A 19271-nucleotide genomic window follows, 5' to 3' on the forward strand; every position below is an offset into this window, starting at 1 on the left:
CAATAAAAATTAAAAAAAAATTTTTTTCTATGTGTAACCATAGTCAAGTTTCCCTCTGCTTTTGTACTTCATCTATAACATGAAAAGAACCTGGGATAAATAAATTCCTGTGTCTGACGTATGATCCTGGGCAAGTAACTTCACCTCAGTGTTCCAAGTAATTTTAAATAGTAAACTGCAGAGCACATGATAAACTGCTTTGCTAGAGAGAGACACATCATGGGGAACTGATGAAATCCCAAATCTAGTGGAGAAAATAAAAAAGAAAGGAAAAGAACAAAACTATTGCATACCTCTATAACAAGTATAATATAAAAATATTGGGTCTATAAAAAGAGATTATCTGGACTACATAAATTGTGAACACTAGAAATGAAATGGCTAGAGATGATCAATGAAGTAGATTTAGAATGTTGTATGACAACTAACTAGTTACCATAAACTAGTTGAATATAAGACAATATAAAGAAAGAAGAGGATACTTGAAAAATAATGATGATAATGAAAGATTGTTCTCTCCAAAGAGAAATAAAAAAGGGAAATACTACCCACCAAATTTTTAGAATATGCAGATTAATACAATTCTTTTATATTATCTATTTAAAACATTTTAAAACCAGAATGGAATTAAATAAAAAGCGTTCAAAGTCAAACAAAGCAGCAGTTGGGAAGCCTTTTATTTTTGTGATGGTGTTACTTCAACAAGTCACATAAACCAGTATGGCAATTACTAAATCCTGAAGCACAACCACCAAGATACAATTTGGACAACTGATGAAACTTGGGCATTTGCTTTCCAGCAATTGGTATCTTGATGGGGGTACAAAATAGCAATCCTAAGAAACTTTTCACTTAGGAAGGCAGCAACATGTAGATTGTAGCCCAGGCATTTTGTTTTGTAAAAGGAAGACAACAAGGAAAAAGAGAAAGTTCATCAAAAAGCCACTCATAAGATCATAGGACTCGGGAGTCCTACAAAAACTTAAAAATTCATTGGAAAGAACTTTGGGTAATTGAACTCCATTTTGAAATTTTGTTTCTCTCCAAGAGTGGAAAGATGCTAACAGGTAGAAGACATTTCAGAAGCCTGATCTCTCATGTTTCAAAGGAAAATGTGAATGGTTTCAGTGCATCAGCAGAAATAGGCTGCAGGATCATCATCACACTGATATCAGATTCTAGATCATAAATTGGGTACCATCTACTCCAACCCCCTCATTGTATACCTGAGGCACAGGGAGGTTACATGACTTGAAGAATTTAGCAGAGATAGGAATTGAAAAAGGCTAGATTTGATCATGAGTAACTTAATGCTCTTTCCACTGTATGAAGGAGAAGATAAATTTGTGATAAAGTTGTGTATGTGTAGTAAAAATATATTCCTTACATCTTGTTCAGAAGTATGGCTGAATATGAGTATGTTGTGTAGAAAAACTTCTGATTTCTAGGAGCCTAGTCTATCTTCATTTAAAAAACTTTCTATCTCCTGTCCCACTTTCTTCTCTTTCCTGATACCTCTTTCCTTCTTCCTTGATGTTTTTTCTGCCTCCATCCCTATGAAATTGTCTATAGTTAGAAATTTCTAAGTTCATAATTTTCAGTTATATAATTTATTGATTTCTGCCTGCCTGTGACTTCAAGGGTAGGAAATCAATCAGAATTTTTGAAAACCAAGAGTATATTCTGTACAGTAACAGTAATGTTTTTAAGAACAAATTTGAGTGATGTCATTTTGATTATTATAGATACTCAAATTAACTGCAAAGAACACATAAAGGAAGATGCTATTTATATCCAGAGAAAGAAGTAATCACTAGAAGTGCATATCGAATGGTCTAACTCATATAAGATACAAATATATACATATGTGTGTGTGTGTGTGTATATATATATATACATATTTGTATCTAATGGTAGCTATCTCTAAGGTTGGGGGAAGGGAGAAAAGGAAAAAGTTACTTGATACTTTTGTTACATATTTAAAAAGAATAACAAGTTGTACAAAATAGATTTGCAGTTTCATGTCCAATGATTTTTATTCTTTATTCTGCTGTTATAGAGATGCATTCTATTTCTTAAGAGCAGAATAATTGGGGAAAAAAAAAGAATGTAAGCTCCTTAGTACATAGACTATCTTGTTTAGTTATATGTTCTCAGGGCTTTGAATAGTGCCTGGCACATAATAAATGCTTAATAAAAGTTATTAACTCAGGAGCTGTCCAGGAAGATCTTGCTGTAGCAAAGTGCCAAGTTCTGGAAGCATTTTCTTGTAAGAGATTCCCAGGTTTCCTTTACTTGAAAGATTATAGTATCTCTGAGTGAAACGAGCAGGGCCAAGAGATCATTATATACTTCAACAACAATACCATATGATGACCAATTCTGATGGACCTGGCCATCCTCAGCAATGAGATGAACCAAATCAGTTCTAATGGAGCAGTAATGAACTGAACCAGCTACGCCCAGAGAAAGAACTCTGGGTGATGACTAAAAACCATTACATTGAATTCCCAATCCCTATATTTTTGCCACCTGCATTTGGATTTCCTTCACAAGCTAATTGTACAATATTTCAGAGTCTGATTCTTTTTGTACAGCAAAATAACGGTTTGGTCATGTATACTTATTGTGTATCTAATTTATATTTTAATATATTTAACATCTACTGGTCATCCTGCCATCTGAGGGAGGGGGTGGGGGAAGGAGGGGAAAAATTGGAACAAGAGGTTTGGCAGTTGTGAATGCTGTAAAGTTACCCATACATATAACCTGTAAATAAAAGGCTATTAAAAAAAAAAAAGAGAGAGAGAGACATTAAGGCATCTAACAAAATCTTTAGTTGTGTCTCCACTCTGCCTTTCTTATTCCCATTTGGAAATGTCAGCCCCCCTCCCATCAATTGAGTCTGGGATGTCAATCTTGATTCCAATGTGTAGAGGCTCCTCTAATTTGGAAGTGTCAATGACTGTGTGGGTTTGGGAGCAGATGGGAGATGGTGACATAGTATCCTTCCTCCAGAATCCCTATTTCCCTCTTAGTACCACTTTGGGTATATCAAGTCAAGTCACTTTGTTTTCCCAGAAACATGTTAAATAAAAGTGTTTTTTATTCCAACTATCTTTTTAGTCTCTTCAATGGACTCTGATAGAATATTAAATATATTTTTATTATTGAATGATGGAAGGTCAATGTTACTAAAAGCACAAAGTCTGTCTAATATTTCTCCTGGTTATCATCAAAACATAATTAAATCCAACAAATATTCACTGTGGGCCAACTGGATACTGAACATTGTGCTAAACATGGAAGGGGTAGGAGATTACAAAATTTAGATAAGAGATATATGATATATGCTGCCTTAATGGAAGTACTATAGCAGAGAGATAAGACATAGCCACAGATACTTAATGCTATATAACAGCATATACTGAGTACTGGAGAAAGATGTGCAAAGCAAAATCCCATATGAAGTCTGAATGGAGGGTCATTGCTGAAAGGTTTAAGAAAGGCTGCAGAATGACATAAATTCTGTCATCTTGTTATGAGGCTTCATGAAGAAAGTCTTTATTGCATAAAATAGCTCAAACTATGGAAAGGACAAGGGATTCAGCTGCCTGAACCATCAATTAAGACCTTTCAAAATTTGATATTACCTTGTCTTTCCAATCTCCTCTAAGAATTCTATTCCAGACAAGCTGGCTACTCTCAGCAGACAAATAGTCATGTATACGCCTAGCGTTTTTTCACTAATGTGGAAACTCTGTCTATCATCACCCATTTTTCCTACCTTGCTTTAAAGCCCAACTTGTATGTTCAGTGTGTCATGGAAGTCTTTCTTAAACCTTTCAGCAATGACCCTCCATTCAGATTTCATATGGGATTTTAAGAGAGGACATAAGAATATTCTAATGAATATTCTAATTAAAATGTGAGCTCATTGACAGCAGGGACTTTTCTTTTATATATATATATAACAAAAACTTAGTTTATTGCCTAAAAGATAATGAATGCTTGTTGATTTGCTTTGACTTATTGAGAAGAGGTCCATAGATTTTACAAAGGAATCTATGACAAAGAAGAGAAATAATAACCCTTAAAAGAAAACAGAACAGACTCCTATGGTTCTAAGGCTCTAGATATTTAATGAAACTTTGAAGGAAGAAATGACCTCAGCACATGGAAAGATCTAGGCCTTGGGGAAGCCTTAACACAAGGGGCACCTGGAAGTATTACTAAATAGTGGAGAAACCCTTAATTGAAAGGTTGGAAGAAGGCAGTGACATGAGTTAACTTCACAATTTTGTATAGAAACCAAACCTGCTTAATGCACTTAGAAAAGTATAGCCTGGTTCGACTTCATATCACCTGCTAGTTTCTAACCAATAATATCTTTTACCATCTTAGATATATTCTAACATTCAAATAAGCCATATGTCTTCAAATTTCCAGTGGAGGAATGCCTCCAAAAACATTCTGCTTTATCTAGTAGTTACACTAACAAACTATTTATTGCCTAATTTTTTTGGGAAGATAAACCATCTTTTAGTTCAGTTCTTTGGAACTAGATTGAGGCTGATTTGTCAAAACAATTTATCTCATCATCCTAATATTCTAAATACTTCTCATCTAGGATTTCCACCCATCAATTGAACACTAATGTTGATAGAATTGTATAGTTCATAAATTCTAAAATGTTTAAACCATAGCGGACCTTGGAGATCCTCAGTCTCAATCTTGATTTTACCCAACATATTTTAAGTTAAGCATTTTATAAGGTCCCACATGAACTGGGTGTATAAAGGAAGGAAAAGAAAGAAAAAAAAACTTAGTCTGGTCATTTTTCTAAGCAAAATAAATTTAATAAAATAGAAGCTAGCTGCAGCCCCAATAATTAATGCAGACTAAGTTTAGAAAAGAAATATTGGTGCTTATAAACTGAAAAATACAGGGGTTCCATCTCTGTGGCTTTTTCTCCCTACCCAATCACCTGCTCAGTCTCTTTCCAATACTTGGAGAGCCAAGGTAAGAACAACTTCACAGCTTAATCCTATGTCAATGTTGGTAAAAACAGATTCTTACCTTGATCTTCTGAAGAGACTGGTGACCTAGAAGGAGATAATAAAGCTTGATAAATCTTATCATAATAAATCTTTCATAACAATAAATATAATATATATTGGTAATAGCTGTTCTTTCTTTTTGTTTTTTAATCATGAATGAAAATATGTCAGGACTCCAACATGGATATGGATGTTTACTACTTGGTTATTAGTCCCTATCAACTACCTGGGGTTAGAAAGGAGAGATAAAATGAATGAACCTGTCTGGAGGAAGAAAAGATAAAGGAATTAGTGTTGGGGGGAGGGTGTGAGAACTACAGAGGAATTCATCATTATATCCAGTCTAATTTAATGCTCACAACCATAAAATCTGGGAGCTATTTATAGAGAACAGCTCACACATCTTTTGCAAGAAATCTTATGCCATATGAAGGCAGCTTGGGATAGTGAGCACAGAAAGAGAAAACCTGGATTCAAGACCTGTCTCAAGTCAATTTGCCTCTCAGTGCCTCGTCAACTGTGGAAATAGAACTCTTGTCACAAAGGATTCCAAACCTGTACTGATATTTACTTTGGCATATACTTAAGCTTTCTGGGCCTCAGATTCTTGGTCCCTATAATAAAGAGTCCCTGTCAGGCTCTAGACTTATGACCCCAGTTATTAAGAACTTGCGGATCAATGGCATAAATTTCAGTAGCAAGAGTTCTTCATACCAATGAAATCAGAGGTTTAAATGCTATATATTTATTATACAAAAATGTATGTAACACATTACTTTTTAGAGGAATTAAATTTTTATATGGTGCTTTCCTAATCATAATCCCATGAGTATAAAGTATGGGCTAGCTCCCTCAGGATCAGCCAGAGTCAGGATAAATCAAAAGTCCTTTTGATCTTTAGGGGGAGAAGTGAAAGGGGGCAGGCAAGCTGTCATGGGGCTTGCCAAAGATGAATCCTGGACTCTGGACTTCCACTTTTTAGATGAATAAACAGCTATTTGGGTAAAGTGAACTGCCAAAGGTCACACAGATTCTAAGTAGTAGAGTTGGAATCTAAACCACGACTTTGTGAATCCAAGGCTGCCATCATGCCGTGACACTATGCAGTCTCTCAAATAAAAGAATGAATTCATAGAGCTAAAGTTCTGAAAAGAAGCTGGAGAAGTTACCTCATACCCTCTAGTCTCCAAGGAAAATTACATTTATCTCTCAGGTATGAAAATATACATTGACTCAGAAGCCCACAGGCTAGGAGAAATCAGGGCAGGCCTGAGAAACAGACAGTGGAAATAAAAGAGAGATCTTTGACTCTGTCTTCCATCTCTTCTCTTTAGTTCCATTTTCTATGGCAATCATTTAGGAGGGAGCTCTAAGCAGAATTATGTGTTTCTTTTTTGGGGTGTGTTCTATCAGCTTATAAGAATCTGGAGGAGGTAGGATCAGCTATGGAAAAAGGGAGATAGATGGAGGTCCAAAAGAAACATAGATTATAAGTATAAAATTATTTTTGGAAGCTTGCATATTAAACCATTTCAGACAGATGAAATAAAAAATTCCAAAATGTATTTGTATATGCACATGCATACACATATATGGAGATATAGTCACATATATAACGATATATTCACACATGTACACATATATGTGTATACATATATAGATACATCTCATCTCTAAACCACAGCTCCTTAGTAACTAGAGTCTTAAATCAAGAACTGAAAGGGATCTCAGAGTCTTCAACCTCCTCAATGTACAGAATAAGAAACTGAGGCCCAGAGAAGTAAAAGTACCTAAAATAATAAATATTAGACATGGTATTTGAACCTACATCATTAACTCCGAAGTCAGTGTGTGTGTGTATGTGTGTGTATATATATATATATATATATGCATGTGTGTCTATGTATATATACACACACATATATAGTGTTCAAGGGATCTTTGATTTCATCAATGTGGGTACTTGCTCTAATAATACATATTGCAACCCACCTACATTCTCTCATTCTATGCAAAATCCTATTAAGTTCTCTCCTAAATTCAACACAGAAAACCTATGCAATATTATTTTTACGATAATAAGCACTAGCTACCCATTAGCTATTGTTATTCTGACATGATCAGACATTTTAACTAATTTGAAATTATTTGCACGTATTTTCTTTATTCTATACAAATTTATAAATGTACTTACTGTTTCTCCCTTAGAACCTATACTCCTTATAGATTATTTCATTTCTTGTATTTGCTTTTCCAATGCCTCAAATAAAACTTAATAAATCTTTGTTGATTGATAGATCATTTTTTTTTCCTGATAAAATCCTTAATTCTGCTTCTCTGGCAACATTTCTCATTTACAACATATTGGTCTGTTCTTAACTCCCATTTATCTCTCCATTGACTGTTATGGGCCAGAACTCTGAACTTGAAACAAGGGTGCTTATAAGATACTAAGTGGAATTAATGAGACAATGGTTATCTAGTTTAGCATGGTTCAGTATGATTGATTTACTCTTACAACAAATAATGGTTTCCTAGAGATATAATGATTGGTTTATACTCAGCGTGGAGCATATAAGCAGGAACTGAGAGCCACCGAAGACAAGTGCACTAGAAGCTCTTGAAGCCAAAGAGCCAGAAATTCATTTCACCTTCAGTCAGGCTCCTGGTGGCTGGCCTGACTTCCTGTGTTTCTCTACTAAGACCAAGACCGGTCTGAAAGGCTCTCCAGAAAGCTGCCCAGCATCAGGAAGGAGATAATAAAGAATCTAGACTTTAACACCTGGCTATTCTTGTGGTGGTTACTGAACTGAAATAAAGGCTGCTCCCAGAGACCCCAAAACACTGAACAGAAAACATTACAATTGACCTTTGGGTGATTCTTGATTTTACTCCTTTAGAGACTATACTGTTCCCTCATTTGCTGCCATGTGGCATCAGCAGAAGAAACCTGGTGTTAAAAACATGTGCCTTTGTTTCAGGTAGAAATTTGGGGTCATGGAAAAAACCTCACACTATACCATGCTACCTCTTATTTGAGAAATAAAACTGTTGTTTTTGGGTTTGTAAGCTCTAGTCCCTAATACCTCACAGATGCCTTTAAAATGGATGTTAGGTGTCAAATACATGGCCATTGATTCAGCCTACGATATTCTCCAGAACAGCTCAAATCAGATGGAAATGTAATTTTTAAAAATTTAAATACAATTAAATATAGATAACATTAAATTTTAAAATTAAATCAATGTTCAGTCCACAGGGATCTTTATGTATTGGTAAGTGGCCTTCATTCAATCTCTTTTAGACACTTGAGACCTAAGGAAATCTTAATGATCTTGTGGGAAAAGCAAATGGACTGAATAGAACTATTTGCTCAGTGTAGATGGAAGTCAGAGTAGGAATATACTATATATAGAGAAGTTTTGAGGGGTGGGGAGTGAAGAATGTAAAAGGAACTTTCTGTAATAGACATGACATTTGCTCTGGATTCAGTGAATCATCATCTTAATGTCACAACATATAATGATATTACTAATGTTGAAATATTAGCATCTAGGGAGAGACTGGTTTTCATTGATCTAAAAGGACTTAGGCTAGAGATCTGTACCTCCAAACCCATTCTTATGTTCCTTCATAAAGACTATACTAGGGGATGCCCCCTCCACTTTCAATTCCTACCCTTACTTATACTCTTAATAAACTTCTTTTGTTTGTATTTTTTATTATTATTATTCTGCCATAAGGTATTCATCTTAAAAGTGCTTAAGCACAAAAAAGATCCCATAAAGTATTCACTGTAACAGTAAAAAAAAAAAAAAAAAAAAAGACTTGGAAATGTTAGAGAATAGGGAAGAAAGTAAAACAGCAATAGGTAAAAACCAAAAAGAAATAGAATTCAGTGAAAAAAAAAATTTGGCACCTTAAGCTGTATAGGTCACTGAACACCCTAAAGTCAGTGAACTTTCTTCTTCCTGTTATTTTCTGCTACAATGAAAAGTTATAAGAGATCTTGAAAAGCCGTGTCTTCACTTTTGAAAGTGTAAAAAGACTTCTCTGCATACTTTTCTACTTACTCTTTGGGGGGTAAAGTTTTTAAATAGAAGGATGTTTAGGGGTGGCTTAATTTTTCAGGCTACACTAGCACTATAGATCCATGCCAGTTTCAAAGATGATTCTATTTGTCCAAAGCTGAGCGCAAAAATGTATCTTTCCAAGAATCTATCACCCTTTATGGCACATAGTAGGGTATCTATTAAATGTTTACTGAATTAGTGAACTAATTAATGGAGGATTTGTGATTAATTTCTCACAAAGGTTATAAACAAGAAAGAAAAAACGTGTGTCTCTCAAATTATTCAAGTGAAGAAATAAGGCGGAATTTTTTCTCTGCAAAATTAAAAGCAAAGGATTATCACTCAGTCTGAAAAATGCCAGATGGTCCCTTTAATGTCCCAAAGGGATGTATTCTGGTCTGCATCTAGCAACTAAGAGAGAACTATCAATTTCAGAGTTTTGGCAAATGCTATGGTGTACTTCTATGTTGAATGTCTTCAACACTCTTATGACTGGTGGAATGCGGGTCCAGATGCAGCACTTCAACCCTCACTCTGAATTTTACCTTTAACAGAAGATGGATGACACATGGATGAGACTAGCAAGGGATGTGGATCAGGCACCACTGCTAAAAATGCACATTGAAGAGATTAAATGGGATTTGGAGTGAGAGAGACGCCAGCTAGAGAATGAAATAAGAGAAAAGGGGGAAAAAAAGTTCCTAGAAAAGGTGATTTGGATTCTGCCACCAAATGTTTTCCATCAGAAAAATAACGAAGTCTCACAATATTTTTGTCCTGTCCCTTAAGAATTATAGCATTGCCAAATACTAGATTTAGAACTGGCAGAGATCTCAGAGGCCATTGCATCTAAACCTATTATTTTATAGATTAAAAAAAAGTTACGGAGGATCTTGTCTTTAATCCTCTTTTTTACTTTTTTTATTCTTTAGCTTGGAAAACTCATCTACCATGGCTCTTTTATCACCTCTACCAGAATAGTACCAGCTGTGAAATCTCTTCCAAATTTTAGTTGCACATATCTTACTGCTTAGAGGAAATCTCTACTTGGCTGTTCCACTGTTAATACAAATACAACATGTCTAATGTTGAGCTCATACTCTTTCCCTAAAATCTAGCTGTTGACTTCCCAATTTCTACCAAAAGGACTTTCTTTCTCTTCTGTTTTTATTCAATCCTGAATACTTGAAATCATGGTTGAAATTGGGAGCTATTATGAGGAGCCTAAAGACTAAATTTTAACAAAAATTGTGAGGGGGGAAATATTGGGAAATATAGCATATCTTGACTATAAGTAATACCTTTTTATTCTGTCTGGTCTTTTATTCTCATTCTTTAACTAGAAAGTATGGCTTTGATAAACCTAAATGTTTGGAATTAATAGTGGGGTAAAAATTCAGTCCCCTGACTTTCTATCCTCATCCTACAGTATTGTAAATTCAAATCTCTGCTGAACATATAAAAGAAGAAATTCCATTTAAAAAAAAATCTCTTAAGTGTACTCAATTCTGGGACTCTAGGAATAAAAAAAAATCATCTACAAAAACTAGAAGGTATTCCCCACAATCATTGCAGAAAAAGAGTTGATGGTCATAGACATCTATAGGCTCAACATAAACCAACAACTTTTTGATCAGTAGCATAAAATAATGACACTTACTTTTATTTATGGTTTATGGAATCAATTTCATTAGTTTGTAACAAGACAATGTGTAGCAAGACAGCATATAAAATACAGATCAATTTCCTTTGCTAAGCAATTACTGAGATTTATTTAATGTTATTTTATGTTCAATTTGAAACCTATATTGGTATAGGGTTTTGGTATAGAGAAGCTTTAGAGTAAATAAAATAATATTAAATTTATGGTGACCTTCTATAATATGCTTATCTGTCTAACCATGAAATACAGACCTACCTGTGTGACTGGCACAAATTTTTAGTCCAAATCTAAGTAAAAGATGGATTGTTTTTGAATAACTATTTGTTTTCCCCCCATGCTTCATTCACTAAACTTCTCAAATCCTAATATGCTCACACCCTCACTGAAGACAAATAGGTTACTTCCAAAATTCAAATAAAATTGTTGGGTAGAGCAAAGGCTGTAGGGTTTTTTGTTGTTGTTGTTGTTGTTGTTTTGTTTTGGGTTTTTTGTTTTTGTTTGTAGGAAACAGAGGAATAGATTTAGTAAATAGTTAAATGGAGGTTTTGGAAAAGAAAGCACATTATTTAGGTGGGTAGATTATAGATAGGGGACAAGAAGGAGAAGATTAAAGATAAATCAAAGAAAGTAGATCTATCAGTGAGATAAAAACTCAGATTAGGGACAACTAGGGAATAACCATGATTGTTGAGCCCTTCCTCCCTCATTACCCCCAGTGGAATCATAGATCAGCATCTTCTCAATGAGAATTAATTTATCATAGGTCAAAAAACATAGAGTTATAAGAGACCTTAGAGATCATAAAATCCTACTCCTTGATTTTACAAATGAGAAAACTAAAGGACAGACATTTCAAATTACTTGTCCAAGATCACATCGAGAGTCAGCAATTTAGAAAGGAGTTGAACAAGATTCTCTGATTCTAAATATAGTTTTCTTCTCAATATACTATTATCATATTAACTCTTGCAGAGATTGGATTTTTTGGGATTGAGAAACAGGAAAGGTAAGCTTTCATTCATGAGGCTGGAAGAGAACATTGCATTGAGATAAAAGTGTGAACAATATTATTTCTTCATAGTAGGACTCCATTGTGACAGTTGGGGAAGGGAGGTAGAAATTGGGAAAAAGTTGCGATTTATAACATGTATGTCTGTTGTTTTAAATTTTACTATGCTTTTATCCAGTCTAATTAAATTTTGAACTTGAAAAGGAGTGAATGACTAAAGTAACATTCTGGGCCTGGGAAAGAAAAGTCATGTCCCATATGTGAAGGCAGAGCCATTTGAGTCTTTGTCATAAATGACACATATTCTTAGGTAAAGAGCCTGGGGAGATGGGGGGTAGAGTGATTAATAGCTAGGTGCCCCAGGGTCCTTCTTGCCAGTTGAGAAAACCCAGACCTCACCACTGTTACAATAATAATAGCTGGCATTTATATAGGATTTTTAAACACAATTTCATTTGATCTATAGAACCAGGGCTCAATTTTTAACTTTTGAGAGCAAAGGGGGGGGGGGGGGAAGAAGATGTGTCACAATATATTGATCAGTTCTAAGGGCCTGAGGACAGAGAAATCTACCTAGCTTCCAACCAGCACATTCTGAATCTATTCAGCCCAAATAGGTGCATTATTCATGAAGACAAAAGCCCCAAGAGGAGGGCTGTGCTTCTTTGTAACATAGCTTTGAAAAAAATCAATAAGCCTGGCACCGAAACAGTTGGCATTGTGACTATTTAAAGCAGGCTGGTTACTATTTCAGATCCCAGTCTGTACTGCCTTGCCATCAGTTTTATTTGTGACACATACTTCTCTTTGGTGATAGCCAAGCTTTAAATATGTTCACACTAAAAGAATTTCTGTTACTAGAATAAAACTATTTCACTATTTAGAAACATCTCAGCATTTCTTCCCTGGTTTTCTGGATTTAACATTTTTTTTCCTGTGTGTAGTTTTAATCCAAGAACACTAAGGTGCTGCATAATTTAGCATTGTCCCCTCAGGCTTTGCTACAGCTATACAATGTCAATCCTTGGAGATTTTAAAGGACAAATATACATGCATATATACATATATGTATGTGTAAATATATGTATATTATATATGTATATGTAATATATATTCAAATTTGGATGTAATCTTGTTTGGAGCCTAGGGATGAATTAGTAACCTCTGGAGATCATGTCTGTGGTTCATCTTCTTCTTTTGAATCACTCTTATAATACCACAATCTACAAACAGAAAAAGTAGAATAGGTAGTCTCCCTAAAAGCCTAGAATGAACTTGGAAAAGACGCTGTAGGGACAGAGCAAAGAAGATACTATATCATGGTTCAACACTCTTCTTTGGACCAGGCTCATCAAGAGCAAAGCTGCATCTAACCCATTTCTTCCAACTCAATGGTTACAACTGAACTTGGAGGTTTATGATCCACTCCCACACATTTATAAAAACTCAGTAGGAATAAAGACCCTCCTCCATTTTCTGGACACAGGCAATGAGTCAGGAATGAAAGAAGATTCCAGAGGAACTAGAAGTAATGACAAATAAGAAAAAGATGTACTAGAAATTGGAAAAGATGCCAAAAAAATGGAAATAGTTGATGCTGAAGGGGCAGTGAGAAAATAGAAAAACAATAAACTTTTGGTGGAGCTGTAAATTGGACCAACTATTTTGTAAAGCAATTTGAAATCGCGTTAAGTAAGTAGTTACAATGAACATGTCTTTTGACTTACAGATTCAACTATTAGGCTTACCTTTTCTGTTTCTCAATCCCTAAAAACCCAATCTCTGCAAGAGTTAATATGATAATAGTGTATTGAGAAGAAGACTATATTTAGACAGAAGAGAAGGTTCTATACATTACAATGTATTCATAGCAACCAATTTTTTGGTGTCAAAAAACTGTAAATAAACTGCATACCCACATATTTAGGAATGGGAAAATTGCCTTAAATTAATTTAAGTATCCTTTGGGGCTGCCAAATACATAGGGAAGTACATATGGAAATGATATACATATTTAATGGAACATCATATACAATATGGAAAGGCAAATGTGAAGAATTTAGAGAAGCATGGAAAGACTTTTATGAATTGTTACAAAATGAAATAAGCATAATTAATGTTCAAAATTACTACAATAATATAAATGGAAATCATTTAAAAATGAAATTGAAATTTATATAATTATGATGATTAAATCTGATACTGAAGCAACATCAAGAAAATTCATTTCCCTTTCATCTTTGAAAGTGGGGAAATTTCTGGGGGTAGAGCCAAGATAGAGAAGTAAAGAAAGCAATGAGCCAAGCTCTCCTAATATTCTTCTCTAAATAGCTTTATGATAACTTCTCAAATTGAATTCTGGAGTAGAAGAGCCAACAAAAGGTCACATCTCTGAGACATTATTCCAGCTCAAGACAATTTAAGAAGTCAAAAATATCTACATGAGCTCATGTTGATGAAACACCACGCATAGGACTAAGTTGTGCTGACAAGCAATCAACTTTGAGAGCTCTCATGCCAAAAATAATAAGAAGATCTGGTTACTGATCAGAAAGAGATTACAGGGAAATCCTATGCTGTTGATAGAGATGGAGGATCAGATGGTATTTGAAGAGAAGCTTTTTTTGGTTAGGAGGGAGTAGGCAATATCACTGAGGAACAATATCACTTGTGATCCAAAAAGAAAAATTTCAGGAGATCAAGAGCCCTTCCTGGGTAAGGACCAGAGATCAGGACAGTAGAAGAGTAACCATATCGTTCTCTAGATCACACCATCTTAGAAGCACCCAAAACTTCCATATCTCCAGAATTAGCTGTGAAAACAGTAATGTAAAAAAGCCTAATATTTGAGACTGTACCCTTCCACCTACCATGCTGGAAACAGAGTCTACCATTAACATTGTTTCAAATCAAGAAAAAGGGTAGATAAATGGGGGAAAAGTTACTATGGTGATTGGGAAGATCAAGGCACAAACTCAGCAGAAGACAATATAGTCCAAATAACTACAAGCAAAGCCTCAAAGGAAAAAAGTGAACTAGACACAAGCCCAATGAGAATTAGAGCTAAAATTACTTTTAAAACCAAATAAGAATAATACAGCAAAAATTAAATAAAGGAATAAAGTCACAGAGAGAAAATTATGAAGAAATAATTAATAATTAACAAGTTGGTAAGAAGAGGCACAAAATATGTTGAAGAAAATAATTCCTTACAAAAAAAACCAGAATTTGCCAAATAGAAAAAAGGTACAAGAAAAGAGGCTGAGAACAATGGTGTATTTTCCATCCTTTTTTTAGAAGGAACTTTCTAAGGCCACAAAACATTCAGAGCCTCTAGAATTGTCAATGGTATAGACTTTTATTCATAACTCCTGGGAAAACTTATGAATGGAATGAGAATGGTCCCTGATGTCTGAGAAAATGAGAGTGTGAGAGCCAATGGGAAGTTTTCACCTGGCTATCAGATTGCTCTTTTCTTCCATGCACAAAGCTCTGCTTTGCAGGGATTCACTACATGGATGATGATTCATGGCAATTTGACCTAAATTGTAAAACTCCCACTTTGATCCGAATAATCCGTCAAACATTTCCTCATGCAACAATCTACTATGTCTGGGAAAGATAAAAGAACATTCCCCCATCTCCAACAATGATTCCCTTGTCTCTGAAAGCAAGATAGAACTTCTCTCACCTTATTCTACTATAGCACTAATTGAAGAGCTTGTGGGAGAGAAAGACTACAAGGACATGCCTAACTTTAAAGACTTAGAGATTAAGTAGTCAGAAAGAGATATCCTAAGGAAATGCTATCTTTCAAAGGTTCCTAAAAATGATTCTTCTCCTGGGATTTCTCTACTTTCCGGTCAATTCCTTAGACATTTTTAGCAGAGCTTTAGAGCTAGATAGATGAAAATAGCTAAGGAGATTTTGTGTGATGGTTCAATGGTGAACAACCCCATGGCTGCCTTGGTGATTTACATGCTAATTCCTGTCATGGTGTGAAGTTTAAGCACATCCACATCTATCATCCCCAGGCAGTGTCTTCTTTACTCTTTTCAGTAAAGGCAGCAATCCCCGCTATCAGGGAGTCAATATTGCGACTTTCGTCAATAACAGAGTGGTGGTTCTTATACAGACTGGAATCAGAGATGAATTTAGAAGGGCTTTTGTAAGAGTTACTGTTCATGGTTGTTTAGTTTAATTAGTTGTTAGAACTGGTGCTGCTGCCTATAGAGGTGATCACAGAATACCTCAACCATCTCACAATGTCATAGTGAAATTCTTTAATATTAAGAATAGGTATGAAGCCTCCAAACCTCTGAAAGTCATCCTGGATTTTAAAAAAAGTCATAGGTGAGACTGCGACAGGAAATGGAGCAGCAAAAAATGGGAGACTGCTAAAGGCTTGGGTTTTTAAAATGTGACTTTATGCAATGTTACCCTTCCCTCACTAGAAAATTGTGTCTCTCCTAGTATCTGCTGGACCAAAGAGGTAACACTGCAAAGTCCAAACACATCAACCTTTCATATCTGAGTATTGGACCCTCTTTTAGCCTCCTTGCTAGTCCTATGCCCTTGTTTTTCAAGGTCCTCAACTATATGCTCAAGAGACAAGTTATTGTAGTGATTAAGAAGACCATCAAAACAGACTTCCCTTTTTCCTTCACATCATTTTTGTAGGTGATAGGATGATCTTTATTGGGAACTCTACGTTCACTTGTGCAATTCATCCTCTGATTGTTATTTGGGTGAACAACCTTGAGAGAGTTTACTCTTTAACCCTTGGGCTCCAATATTATCACAAGCATTATTATCTTGACTACATTAGCTAGTCCCAAAAATACTTTACAAAAATTCACTTTGAATTATTTCATGCCATTTCTTTTTCAATATCTCTGGGGTCTTCCTATTGTACCCAAGCCCATTTCTGTGCCTGTTGATCTAACCAAAAAGTCTAGAAGAAATCATATCTACTTACTGTTGGTTAACTATCTTGTACCTGATCATCTGCTTTTTCCTGGGACTATCAGTGATGTCTGGTCTTTCCCTTACAGGTTGATCCTTGTTGTTGAGTACAAGGGTACTCATCCTATTTCTGTTGCTCCAGATGCTGGTTCCTCCAAACCTGATATCCTGAAGTTCTTCCTAAGAAGTTGCAAAACTAAGAATTCTTGCCCTGTGAATATATTTCTTGTATTTCTATGATAAGCTGGTATCTGTCTTCATGGGCAAATGCTATCATCAACACTATTGTTTTTGTTCTCACACCATCTGTTGAGTGTGGTACCTATTGAGTAGATGCCCCTGGAATTGCCATTGCAATAAATGCTGCAGAATGGAAGAAGATCAGGAAAAGTCCAAAGAAATCCCCAACAAAATCTTACAGTATGAGAAGAAACTTTTTCCTAAAGTCATAACTAACAAGTGGCAGCATAGGGCCAAGAAAGGTCAACAAGATCAATTGGGGTTTAGCATTCTAACATTCTAGCAGCTCAGATGCCCTCTATCTGCTTTTCATGGGTGCTTCTTCTAAGACAGAAAAATCTCCACTTGAATTTATACTAGGTGCATACATCTTTTTCTTCTAACACACACCTTTAAAATTCCTACCTTATTCTAATTAACTAGGTTCTACCAACAATCTCTTAGCTACAAAGAGAATGTAGGAAGGGAAGTTATAAGCTGAAGAAGAAGAAAAATCAGTCTATTATGCAAATCCTATGTCATTCATTTTGGGATCAAATGGAGACTTACCCTGACCTTTTACTAAATACATAACTCTTCCAAAACAGATACTATTATATTCTATATTTATAGTAACTGAACTGTACAGATTTTTCATAAGCTATGTAATAAATAATATGTATGAGTTTGCTTATATTTCTCACCTTTTGAAAAATTGGAACAAGAGGTTTGGCAATTGTTAATGCTGTAAAGTTACCCATGTATATATCTTGTAAATAAAAGGCTATTAAAAAAAATATATATATATATATATATATATATATATATATATATTTCTCACCTTTGGAAACAAGAAAATATTTATCTGTGAAATATCTTTTTCTAATGTGTGTCTCTCTCACTGTCTCTCCTCTCCCACACCCCCTTCTTTATCTCTATCTCTCTTTCTTTCTATCTCCATATATAGAGAGATATATATTACATATATATATATATCCAACATAAGTAAGAACATTTGCTTATTTTGAGTATCTTTTAAATTTGTCTATACCATACTGTAAATACAGAAGTTAAATAACTCATTAGGTATCCTCTGTACTTTATATGCCTTTTTCAGTTGAACTAGTCATATTATCTGTGCACATAAAATAAATTTCACATTTTTTAAAGGAAGAAATAATAAAAGATATTCAATCTCTCTACCTCCTATCCAAAAACAAAAATAGCTATAAAACTTCATTGATGAAAATAACTACTTGAAAAGCAAAATTGGCCAAATAGGAAAAGAGGTACAAAAGCTCACTGAAGAACATAATTCCTTAAAAAAAATTAGAATTCGGAAAGTGGAAGCTAATGGCTCCATGAGACATCAAGAAACAAGACAAAGTCAAAAAGTAAAAAAAAAAAAAAAATATATATATAGAAGGAAATGTAAAACATTTCATTGGAAAAACTGACACGGAAAATAGATCAAGAGGGACAGCTAGTTGGTGTAGTGAATAGGGCATCAGCCCTGAAGTCAGGAGGACCTAAGTTCAAATCTGGCCTCAGGCACTTAGCACTTCCTGGGCAAGTCACTTAACCCCAATTGCCTAAGGGGGGAAAAAAAAAAGATCAAGGAGTGATAATTTAATAATTATTGAACTACTTGAAAGTCATGATCAGAAAAAGAGCATAGACATCATATAGTAAGAATTATCAAGGAAAACTTCCTCAATATTCTAGAATCTGGGGGTAAAATAGGAATTTAAAGAATCCACTGATCACCAGAAAAAGATGCCAAATTAATAACTCCCATAAATATTATAGTCAAATTCCTAGGTCAAAGGAAAAATACTTCAAGTAATCAGAAAGAAATTATTCAAATATCATGGAATCAAAGTGAGGTACAACCAAGATTTATCAACTTTGACATGAAAGATGTGTAGGACTTGGAATATAATGTTCTCAAAAAAGATGTTATTACTACCAAAAATGATCTACCAAGAAAGGGGGGTGGGATGGATATTTTATGAAATAGAGAACTTGCAAGCATTCCTGATGAAAAGACCAGGAAAATTTGACTTCTAAATATAAAACTCAAGAGAAGTATAAAAAAGTAAACATGAAAGGGAAACCATAAAGGACTCAATAGGTTAAATTATTTATCTTTGTATATGGGGAGATTATACATGTAACATTTAAGAACTTTATCATTATTAAGGCAGTGAGAGGGATTCTACATAGAAGTAGAGCATGGAAGTGAGTCCTAATGGAAGACTTAATTGGGAATTATATTGGGA

The 19271-nt window shown here is 34.7% G+C and overlaps 1 protein-coding gene across 1 annotated transcript in view; it reads right to left on the bottom strand.

The window, feature by feature from the left end:
* Window positions 1-19271, bottom strand: part of DGKI (diacylglycerol kinase iota) — a 552148-nt gene that overhangs the window by 57678 nt on the left and 475199 nt on the right. Inside the window, exon 29 of the mRNA XM_031939143.1 lies at window positions 5080-5105. Within this exon, the coding sequence (XP_031795003.1) occupies window positions 5080-5105 (26 nt within the window). The remainder of the gene's footprint in view (window positions 1-5079; window positions 5106-19271) is intronic.

Source organism: Sarcophilus harrisii, chromosome 5 (assembly GCF_902635505.1).
Source record: "Sarcophilus harrisii chromosome 5, mSarHar1.11, whole genome shotgun sequence".
NCBI classification, from domain to species: domain Eukaryota; kingdom Metazoa; phylum Chordata; class Mammalia; order Dasyuromorphia; family Dasyuridae; genus Sarcophilus; species Sarcophilus harrisii.